General features: G+C 36.8%; 1 protein-coding gene across 16 annotated transcripts in view; it reads left to right on the forward strand.

Moving 5' to 3' along the window:
* The window catches only part of FOXP2 (forkhead box P2), a 548,304-nt gene that overhangs the window by 415,439 nt on the left and 120,633 nt on the right, over positions 1-12,232 (forward strand). For 12 of the 16 annotated variants that reach the window (XM_059171620.1, XM_059171622.1, XM_059171629.1 and 9 more), the window contains one exon: positions 11,521-11,595. The exons of the other annotated variants lie outside the window; for them this stretch is intronic. In XM_059171620.1, coding sequence (XP_059027603.1) covers positions 11,521-11,595 — 75 coding nt within the window. The remainder of the gene's footprint in view (positions 1-11,520; positions 11,596-12,232) is intronic. 16 annotated transcript variants of the gene reach the window in all.

A 12,232-nucleotide genomic window follows, 5' to 3' on the forward strand; every position in this document is an offset into this window, starting at 1 on the left:
GTGTTTTGTTTTATTTTGTTTTGTTTTGTATAAAGCTAGAGAGGCGTTTGAGTTACAAAATATTAAATCCCTACCCTGAATCCTTGGGGTCTACTCCTATGTCCATCCATTCTTGGACAGCGTGTCAAGGTGAAAAATCCAAGGTTTATTCTGTGCTCAGCATCTTGATTTGAAATATTCAGAATATAGACTTTCTCAGAAATTGGAAGCTGGTTTAATACATTGTGCCAGCCATCCTGAAAGCCATTTCAATAGACTCTGTACCCTGGCATTTGTTTTAGAAATAATTGCATGCAAATGTAGTTTAACATCTGTACTATGTCTCTTAATCCTAACCAGGCATTTTCCATTAGATGTAGTCTGAAAATCACATTAAGAAAAATATATCATCTGTGAAATTATATTCTGAATGCCCCAAATAGCAAAGAAAGGGGCAATATCCAGTTAAATCTCAGACGAAGCATTCCTTTCTTTTTCTGAACCCCAAATTTTAGAAAGTTCATTTCATTTCTTTAGTGCTGCATTATAAAATTGAACTGAGATCTTATGTTTTCTCCAAAGTTTTCAGTGTAGTTTACCACAAAACTTTCTCAAAGAGAAAAATATCCCGGTATTTGTCAAATAAGTTATTTTCTTACTTTTGTTTGGTAATGCAAAATTTATTTTTGTACCTTTATGGTGATGCAATTCATACATAGTACATTTTAGTACACTTCCATTCTTGCAAGCAGAATTTTCTAAGTGAACTTTTGATACCGAACTGACTTTAAATACTCTAATTGGTTAGTATATTTAGAGAATTAGGGAAAAATAGTAAGGAATAAGACATATGTAGTGTCGTAGAAGAGCAAGTGACTGGAAGGAAGCGCAAGGGAAGTTCCTGAAACAAAAAGTGATTTCTTGCCATCATAAAGATTATCAAAGAATCTCTTGTACATTGTGCATTGGCCGCAGTTACTTCTTTAGGATGATAGAGTACTCTAAATACCTCAAAAATGTTTTTATGTATTTGACCCTTCATTGAGTCCCTCCAAGAGAAAAGGCAGATGGTGTCCACATTTACTGATGAGAAATTTGATGCCCATAATGATCACGTGGCTTTACCTGATGCTCTTGAAGAGCCATCCTCTGCTTCTCTTTCTGTCCTCAACCCTGCCACCCTCTCTTTTCTCTGGCTTTGCTGGGCCATCTGTGTTTCTCTGAATACAGCAGGGGGTCGTTTACCTTCCAGCCTTCAGATAGGCTGTTCCTTTGATGCCCCCTTCCTTCACCCACCACATACCCTTTTTGTGTACTAACATCTACTCATTATCACCTAGTCTAAAATCCCTTTCTGTTCCTCCTCTGTGCTCCCATAGTACCCATAGTACTATGCATACAACTGTTAGAGCATTTAGTATGTTACTAATCATTAGTAGTTTGCCTCCCCAGTTTGACTATAAATTCTTTGGGCTAGGTACTCCCACTTGACTTTGTATCCTAATTCTTAACTTAGGAAGTGGCGTTCTGTAGTACTTCACGGAAGTGCGAGAGACACCCACCCAAATTTTGGTTCAGATGCCAAAGGTCTTGACACCCCAAACACCAAGAGAACTTGAGAGAAATTTTATTCTTCATACAAAAACAGACTAATTGGACACAAGCAGGTCTGGGCTGGCTTGAGAAAGTAGAGGGAATGGGTTTGGATCTTTATACGGCCTATGGGGTAGGCTGGGGAAAAGATCCCTTGAGCAGGGACTTACATTTCCCTAGAGTGGCCAAGGCAGAGGAGTGTGCACCAGCTTTCCACCCAGATGTGGGGACACAGGGGAAAGGGAGGTTGAGACTTAAAAAGAAGTCAGGAGTCAAAATAAAAAGTGGAGTCGAACTCTTTATTTTACAATAAAGACATATAATATGTGATCATGAAATCTTTGGTAGATTAAATATGAGCAAACTACAGAGTTAGGCATTAGCCTTCGTATCATGAACAGATAACATTTTAAGCCCCTGCATGTCCTGTACTGATATACAGAACTATGATTCTGTAGATTCTCAATTCTTAGAGAAAGTTGTTTATTATGGCATATTCTGACCTTATTTTAACCTCCTCTAACTCAAGGTAACAAGAGACACATCTGCATTTTCTTTTAACTACAAAGTAAGAAAGAAGAGCATAAAATGAAGGACTGTTATTCTTAAGTTTGCATAAGTAGTTTCTTCATAACCTTAATATACCTGGGAGAAAAAAAAATCCTGTAGTAGCATCTAATAAATAATTATTTATTTATTAAATAAATAATTTAGTCCATCTAATAAATAATTATTGTATATTTAAAATTTTGTCTTTTGCTCTCCAGATGTTCATGAGAAATCCAGTTCCCCATTTTTTTTCCCAGAAGAGCTGAAAATATTTTCTTGAATGAAGCAAATAAGCATACCACAAGTAAGCAAAACATACAATAGTCTAGCAGTATTCTGCGGGAGCATTCCATGGCAGAAGTATCTGTTGGCTGCTGCCTTCATTCCCTCTTAGAGCATAATAACTACATCACTTGTAGGAGCACTATGGGCATCTTTTGTTTTTCAGTGGCTTAAGGCACATGAAAGTTACTTGATTAACATCCCTGGAGATTCGGATTGTCTACCTCATCAGCGAACAGGTGTAGGTCTTATCCTTCTCACAGGCAGCAGCCGGGTCATCTACCCCCTCCTTGATCTCAGCCTCACCTGTGCAGACAGCCGGGCCCTGTGGGTGAGAGGTGTCCATATCATTTCTATTCTTGGCTCCTCTGCTGAGATTTCTAACAAGGGTGCCAATTAGTGCCAGTTATGATGGCAGCTTTCTGAGGTGAATAAGACAGGATTGACAAAAACAGGGCAAAAAATCTGACTTCAACATTGTTATATTCTGTAATTTTTCTTAATTCTTCAGTACTTTTCACCATGAAATGGGGATCAAATCTTATTTTAGGAATTTCAGAGGACTTAATTGATTAATATTAAGTACTTTAAAATTTCAAATCCTCCAGATACCTGTGGTATCTGGAGGGAGACCATGGCTACAAACTGAAAAAAAAAAAAAAAAATGTTGACTGACTAAATAGTAGAATGAAAGAATGAAAAGAATGAAAAATTGCCTGTCACACAACTATCCGAAAACAAAAGACTGTTTCTCCAAGTACGATCATAGAAGCTATAAAACAAAACCACCAAGATGCTTGTTAAAATGTGTATTCCTGTACCCAATCCCAGATCTTTTGAATCTGAATCTCTAGGAACGTGGCCTTGAACCTGTGATTATAAGAGCATGTCCAGAGATTCTTTAATATGCTAAAGTTTGAGAACCTGTACAGTATATATCCAGGATATATAATGCCCATTAGCCTTAAAAATAAGTAAAAGCAGGGCCTTTTGTAAATATTTTCAGCTCCCTGGACTTCCATGTCCCTCCTCTGCAAAGTGATTAGTGATTCCTTACTGACCACATCATGCGGCCATGATCTCCTCAATACCTCAATACCATGATCTCCTCAATACCATGTGGGTTTTGCAGTTGGTGCCATAGAAAAAAAGGAGAACTGGGCTACCTACTTTCTCTGGATGAAGAAAAAAGGCTTCAAGTGTGTGTTCACATTGATTGAGTCCTCCCGCTTCTCCTCTGTGAACTCCAACAACACCAACCACTTTGACCCACTGGACTTAGGAAAGACATAAAATGTTTTCCAGGCATCAGTTCTCTTTCCTTTACCTCCCCTATCAGAGATAGGCAGCTTTGAATCTGTTTTTTAAACAGGGGGGCCGGAGAAGGATGAAACAATTTGAATTTGCTAAGTCAACAGAAAACATCCTAGTCCAACGCTGGCCACACTCATCCTGAGGGCGGTTTCCATGAGATATAATGAATGCCCTTAAAACAGCCTACCAAGGGCGCCTGGGGGGCTCAGTGGGTTAAAGCCTCTGCCTTCAGCTCAGGTCATGATCCCAGGATCCTGGGATCGAGCCCCACATTGGGTTCTCTGCTCGGGGGAAGCCTGTTTCCCCCTGTCTTTGCCTACTGTGGTCTCTCTCTGTCAAATAAATAAATAAGGTCTTTAAAAACAAACAAACAAAAAGACAGCCTACCAAACCAACAAACGTTAACAGTTGGAGAAGAGGCCAATCAACCATTTAATTTTTTCTTGTCTTATATACCATGTCAAAAGTGACCATACTTCTTGCCTAGCTAAATACTTATTAAAACATTTTGTATCTTTAAAATGTAGAGACTGTGGGGACACCTGGGTGTCTCAATGGGTTAAAGCCTCTGCCTTAGGCTCAGGTCATGACCCCAGGGTCCTAGGATCGAGCCCCACATTGGGCTCTCTGCTCAGTGGGGAGCCTTTTTCCTCCTCTCCCTCTGCCTGCCTCTCTGCCTATTTGTGATCTCTGTCTTTCAGATAAATAAATAAAATCTTTAAAAAAGAAAATAAAATGTAGAGACTGTGGTGCCATTCAGATATCATTATACTTCAAATACTACAAGATGCTTAGGTTTAGGGGCTTGTTTTATTTTATTTATTTATTTGAGACAGAGAGAGAATTAGCGCGCCAGTGGGTGGGAGAGGGGGGACAGTGGGAAAGGGGGAGCAGCCTCTCCACTTCATCCCAGGACCTTGGGATCATGACCTGAGCTGAAGGCAGACACTTAACCAACTGAGCCACCCAGGAGCCCCAGATGTTTAGGTGTTAAACATGTTAAAGAAAGGGGCACCTCGCTGACTCATTTAGTGGAGCATGCAACTCTTGATCAGGGTGTGGGTTCGAGCCCCAAGATGAGTGTTGAGATAACTCAAAAAATAAAATCTTAGAAAAAAAGTTAAAGAAAATTTGAGCACAGCTTTCGCCAACCTCAAGAAACAAACTACAATTTGAAACATTTTCGTTTGTTATGAAAGATCAATATATGTTTCTTGCCTATTTTTCTATGGAAGGTATACCTTCAACTTTACAAAATTATATTCTTTCTTAAAAGTCACTTTATTTTGTCACTGAAACACACTCATTAATTTTTTACTTTGTTGCATCAGATTTCTAAAAAAGAAAAATACATACATTTCCTTTTATTTTTATTGAAGTATAATTGACATCCAATAATACATTAATTGAAGATGTACAACATGGTAATTCAACATTTTTATACATTATGAAATGATCACCACAAGTCTAGTGAATATCTGTCACCATACAAAGTTATTGCAAATATTACTGGCTTTATTTCCTATGCTATACTTAACCTCCCTGTGACTTCTTTATTTTACAACGGGAAGTTTGTCTCTCTTCATCCCTTTCACCTATTTCACCCATCCTCCCACCTCTTTGGCAACCAACAGTTTATTCTTGGTATTTATGGATTTCTTTCTTTTTTGTTTTCTCTTTTCATTTGTTTTGGGTTGTCTTAGATTCACATGTAAGCGAACCTATATCATATTTATCGGATTACTTCTCTTAGTAGAATACCCTGCTTGTCCATACATGTTGTGGCAAATGACAAGATTTCTTTCTTTTTTATGGTTGAGTAATAGTGCATTGTATGCATATATACCACATCATCATTATCCATTCATCTATCAATGGACGCTGGCTTGCTTCCTTGTCTTGGCTATTGTAAACAATGCTGCCATGAATATAGAGGTACATATGTTTTCAAATTAGTGTTTTCATTTTCTTCAGATACAGAAGTGGGATTGCAGGATGGTAGGGTAGTTCTATTTTTAACTGTTTGAGGAACTTCTACACTGTCTTCCACAGTGGCTGCACCAGTTTATATTCTTACCAGTTGTGCCTGGCAGGTTCCTTTTCTCCACACCCTTGTTGACTCCCGTTATTTCTCATCTTATTGATACTCACCAATCTGACAAGTATGAAGTGACATCTCATGGTGGTTTTGATTTGCATTTCCCTGATGACGGGTGATACTGAACATCTTTTCATGTGTCTATTTGCCATCTGCATGCCTTCTTTAGGAAAAATATCTAGTCAGGTGCTCTGAACTGGATTGTTTGGTATTGGTCATATGAGTGCTTTATATATTTTGGATATATTTTTTAAAGATTTTATTTTATTTATTTGAGAGAGAGAGATCACAAGTAGACAGGCAGGCAGAGAGTGTGGGAGTGGGGGGTGGTGAAACAGGCTTCCTGCTGAGCAGAGAGCCCAACTTGGGGCTCAATCTCAGGACCCTGAGATCATGACCTGAGCCAAAGGCAGAGGCTTAATCCACTGAGCCACCCAAGTGCCCCTATATTTTGGATATTAATCCCTATTAAATATATCATTTGCAGATATCCTCTATCATTCAGTAGGTTGCCTTTGTGGCTCATTGTTTTCTTGACTGTTACAAAAGCTTTTAGCTTAATGTAGTCCCAGTTGTTTATTTTTGCTGCTGTTGCCTTTGCTGGAGGAGACAGATTAAAAAAAAAAAAAAAAAAAGTATTGATAAGACTGATATCCGACTATTTACTCCCTGTATTTTCTTTTAGGAGTTACATGGTTTCAGGTCTTATGTTTACGTCTTTAATACACTTTGAGTTTAAATATAAACAGTATTTTTTTAATCATGTAAGAAAGTCCAGTTTCTTTGCTTTTTTTTGTTTTTTTGCCTTTCTTTTTCTTTCTTTTTCCTTCTTTCTTTCTTTTGTATATAGCTGTCTAGTTTTCCCAACACCATTTGTTGAAGAGACTCTCTTTTTCCCATTGTTTATTCTTGCCTCTTTTGTCATAGATTAATTAACCATATAAGTATGGATTTGTTTCTGGCCTTTCTGTTCCATTTTATTGAGCTGTGTCTATTTTTGTGCCAGTACCATCCTGTTTCGATTTCTGTAGATCTGCAGAATGGCTTGAAATCTGGGATTGTGATAACACCAGCTCATTCTTCCTTCTCAAGTTTGCTTTTTGGCTATTTGAGATCTTTTGTGATAGCATATATATTTGTGGATGATTTGTTTTAGTTCTGTAAAAAATGCTCTTGGTAGTTTGATAGGGATTGCATTGAATCTGTAGATTGAGTAATACCATTTTAACAATATTAGTTCTTCCGATCCATGAGCATGGTATATCTTTCCATTTCTTTGTGTCATGATCAATTTCTTCTATCACTGTTACATAGTTTTCAGAGATATTTTACCTCCATAGTTCAAATACTTTTTATTCATGCAAAAGAGGCTTTAATTTGTATCATCAAGTCTAGTGAGAGACTGAAAGCTATTTGTATACAGACACAATGTCTTGGGAATTTGTGCATACTTTACAGTGTATAATCATAACAATGTGTACATTGTAGAATTTTAATAATATTTTTATTTGAAAAAAATTGAATGAAGTAGTAATGAGAGCTAATAAATATTAAGTATACAGTTAATAAACAAAGTATATGAGTACCAGCACTGTTCTAGATACAAATTAATCTATTTAATCGTATGATGGTATTACTTACATCCCCCACTTAGAGAGAGGGGCCAAGAGGGGCCAAATAACTTGTTCAAGGTCACACCACTACTAAGTGTTGAGTCAGGATCTGGACCCCGTCAGACTGTCTCCAGAGTTGGTATTTTTATTTTCAGCACTAAATGACTTACTTGTAATTGTTGCAGCAGAAATTACAATGCTCTGCATTTAACTAAAAAATGGATTCCTTCTAAAGTTAATATTGAAAGCTCATTCCAGTACACTGTCCTGGCCTTTTCACTGTTAAAAAGTTCTTTGGTGCTTATTTGAAACAGATGCAAACACTTAAAACATCCATTCACATTGTATTTCCCTGTGATTTGCTAGAAAATGTCAGGTTGCCTCCAGGAGACCCATTTCTAAATGACTGATTTCATTCACCTTGCTACTCCTTTACAGGCTTGCAACTTCATGAATCTGTTAAAGCATGGTTGACCGGAGGTTTATTAGCCATTCTTGCCAATATCCTATCACTTTCTGTTGTAGAAAGCTCAGGGACAGCCAGGAGAAGAAGCTGGGTGGGTTTTTCAAAGCACAGTTTCTTCAAACAAGTCTTTTGGCAAGCGATGGTGATGGGCTAATGGTAGTGCAAAATTTATTCTCACATACTTTTAACTCCAGGACTTATGAGTTGGGAGTTAAAAGCTTTTGTTTATCAAATTTGCTGTCTTCTGTTACTGTTCTTCAGTAAACTTTAAAGTTTTTGGTTTTTTGGAGGGGTTTTGTTTTGTTTTTGTTTTGTTTTTAGAGACAGACAGACAGTGGGGCCTGAGGCAGAAAGAGAGGGAGAGAATCTTAAGCAGACTCCATGCTCTCCATGGAGACTGACTCAGGGCTCAGTGCCATGACCCCAAGATCATGACCTGGGCCAAAATCAAGAGTTGGTCACTTAACTGACTGAGCCATCCAGTCACCCCAGTAAACTTAAAGATTAATTAAGTTAGCTTTCCATTTTCACAAATTTCGCTGTTTAACTCTATTTTTATTACTTAACTCTTTTGTTTAAACTGTATATATTTGATGATTTTGCATGCAAAGTGACAGGGGTTTAAAAAAAACTGTCACTATTGATGGGGCCCCTGGGTGGCTCAGTGGGTTGAGCCTCTCCCTTCGACTCAGGTCATGATCTCAGGGTCCTGGGATCAAGTCCCACGTCGGGCTCTCTGCTTGGCAGAGAGCCTGCTTCCTCCTTTCTCTCTGCCTGCCTCTCTGCCTACTTGTGATCTCTCTCTCTGTCAAATAAAATAAATAAATAAATAAATAAATAATCTTTAAAAAAAAGTTACTGTTGAGTCCTTGGTGTGTGGCAGTCCATATCTCTCTTGTCCCTAAGGATAGATAATGTGCTTTATTTCTATCTGTGTTAATAAGAATTATTTGGCATTATCAGTGAGTGTTTCTGTTAGTCAGAGTTTCCGGTTAATAAAAAAATGTGATACTATGGAATCAAAAAAATAATGAAAATAGGGGCACCTGGGTGGCTCAGATGGCTTAGCCTCAGCCTTCTGATTCTGGCTCAGGTCATGATCTCAGGGTCCTGGGTCCGCATCAGTCTCTGTTCTCAACAGAGAGTCTGCTTAAGATTCTTTCTTCCCTCTCTCTCTGTCCCCCTGCCCCTGATTTCTCTCTAAAATAAATAAGTAAATCTTGAAAAATACAAAATAATGAATATACACTTCGAACAATGAAAACTTATTTTAATGATTCTGAAGGTCTTTCAGAATCTTGCTTTATACTAAAGTTTACCTCATTGTTTATCAGTTAAAATCATATTTGGAAAATGTTTGAGAAGCAGTTAAAGAAAGTACACTTGAATTATACTCAGATTCATTGAAATTCTAGGTCTAAGTCATCTGAGCTAAGAATGGAGAACATTCTCTTTCAACATGAAGCTCCAGGCTACTTTATCCCAGAGCTCTTATCTGTAGAGAAATGTAGTCAAAATCTCCTTCTTATAATGAAATGCTTCTGATTGCATTAAATTAGTCCCTACACCATTTTATTCCATAGCACATTTTGTGTATTTTGATCACTGTACTTGTACATTGTCTGGCAATTTCCTGTTTGTATATTCCTCGAGTGCTGAGACTTACTCGTCTCTGTATCTTCCCTTCTGACCCTGTGATTGTGATGGCAAATCACTCCAATATGTTTTGTAGTATACTGGAGACACGGAGGACAATATTGTATTTAATTTGGATGCTCTTGAAAGAGTTTAAGGTGATGTTACTTATTTATGGAGTTTAGTTTTTAGTATTAAATGTAAATAGTGTCACGGCACCTTTGGAGTTCTGGTGATGCTCACTTATTTTTGGTCTTGCGTAGATGAGTGTTGATCTGAGAATTTTTTTGTGTGAGTCTGGTTCATTACTATGGTATAGAGTAGCATTTCATTTTTTTAGGATGCTTATGACCTTGTTAAATAGCAGTCCAAAAATCATGTGGCTTGTTTTGATTTTAACCAAAGTTACAGCTGCCTAGCTGTAAAGCAGTCAGTTTCTCTTATTATGACTAGTTCTTCAACTTGTACTGTTTTAAATTGCCTGCAATTAGCATATTTCAACCTTATTTTTAGGTTTAAATTGCAGTGTGAGAGTGTACTCTCCTCTTAGCTAATTAGTGCTATCAAGGAACAGTAGGTTACCTCATTAGTACCATGTGCATTTAATTAAAGAAGAGAAAATTGGAGTTAACCTCATAGTTAATATTTTCACAGAGTGCTACAATGCCAACACCTTCAATTGGAGTCACACCCCTGTGTATCTAATTATGCACTGGTGCCAAATAAGGTTAGCAAGGGTACTACAAGGCTGTTGACAAAATAATTTAGATGAAAACGTGTTTGTTGGATTCTGACAGTAAAATACAACTTGAACATGTTTTTTTTTTTTTCCCCCATAGTCCTCATCTGCCAGCATCAGGTAACATACTTCTTCATAGGAAATGAAAGGAAGGGGCTATTTTGGAAGCCATTTTTCCTGTTTGAATTAATGTTGCTCTTATCTTGCAGAAAATGGCATATAGCCATGTAGAGCATATACAATCCGTTTCTTAAACAGAGACCCTGAACTTCAGAGATGTATTTGAAAAGAATTATTTATAAGATGTAATATTTACATGCATCAAACCACTACAAATACTCCCTGACACCCCTACCACATCCCTCCTTGCTTTTCTTCTTTTCTGATATAATTTCCCTTGTGTATCTTATGAATGGGGATCATCCTTTCATATCATACATGAAGTCTAAGGATGTGTTGTCACATGGTCTATTCAAATGCAGTGTAATCCTTTTGCCCTTCAGACATAATCTTTGAAATGTCTAATGCTACTTAGGTAAAAAATGACATTCCATGTCATTTATCAATAAATAATCACTTTGCTTTTACAGATAAAAATGCAAACTATACATTTGAGTATATAGAGTAGTTCTCAATACTAGTGGCAAAATTCAACAGGTTATTTAACTGAGGGTATAGAGTTTGGCTGCATAGTCTCAAATATATATTTGATGGCAGTGTTTGCATTATAGTAATGTGTGGCCAAGGCAGTTTAAAGAGATTCTTGTGATTATTCTCACACTTCATGACAAACCAGGATTTATGTTCATTTGTGTTGGTTATAGTTGAGTACAAGTCAATAGTTAACTTTTTCAAAAAGAGGTGATTAAAGCTTTAAAGACAAATGCCATCCCATAAGCTAAAATCACACTACCATTTAAATTTATAGGAGTATTCATTAACATTGGCCATAATTTTAGCTTGGAAATGGGAAATGAGATTCTTGAGTCAAGATGATGGTAGACCATGAAGTTTTTTGGTTAGTGGTTAATTATGTTCAAATATTCAACTTTGCATCTGCCAAGTTATTTTTATTTTTTAATTCTGTACTATTATTAACTGTGACACAAAGATGGAATAGTCTCATCTATATTCACCTACCAAGATAATTTTCCAAAAATATTTTTTATTAAATGATAATGTACATTATTAGCATAAGCCTTAAGATTGGAGGGGGAAGAAGCCAACTCCTGATTCTCTTTGTTTAATCTAGGAATTGCTTCCAGAAACAAAATTATGTGTCTGTGGCCACTCTTCTGGTGATGGGCATCCTCACAACACATTTGCAGTAAGTTACACTGGGCAACTAGAAGTTCAGCTACTAAGCACAAAGCCATAGACTCAATACCACAAAATAGATTATCTGTGATTTTCTATTAGCCTTTCTCTTTCATTGATGAAGATAATCAGAGATGATTAATATGAAGATATCAGGTTAATTGGTTGGTTTTCTGTTGCTTCTTGTATTCTCTCTTCAATTATATTTCATCATCTATATACTTCACTGTTTCTGTGAGTTGATGACATTAAAATTTACCTGAAATATATAAAGGCATACGGTTGATTTACCACTACACTTTTCTTGAACTTTTAGGAATCACTTGATGAGATAGTGTTGACATGAAAAAAAAAATAAAGATTTTGAATAGATACAATACATATTTACATATTTTAGGGGAAAGTTGCTGTTCCATATCTGCAAGTTATCATATAAATATGCCAAGTCCTTCTTTTAAAAACACATTCTGTCACTAGAGTATAATTTGTCTCTTTAGACTATAATATTCAATGAAAATTGCTTTCGTGACCCAATTCACATACCAGTTAGCCTTGGAAATGAATAACAATCCTGAAGTGGCCATTCAAGAATTTTTAAATAGAGCAATTTCATGTTTCCATTTAGCATGGTTTCTACCTGTATTCTT

This window comes from Mustela lutreola, chromosome 4, assembly GCF_030435805.1.
Source record: "Mustela lutreola isolate mMusLut2 chromosome 4, mMusLut2.pri, whole genome shotgun sequence".
NCBI lineage: Eukaryota > Metazoa > Chordata > Mammalia > Carnivora > Mustelidae > Mustela > Mustela lutreola.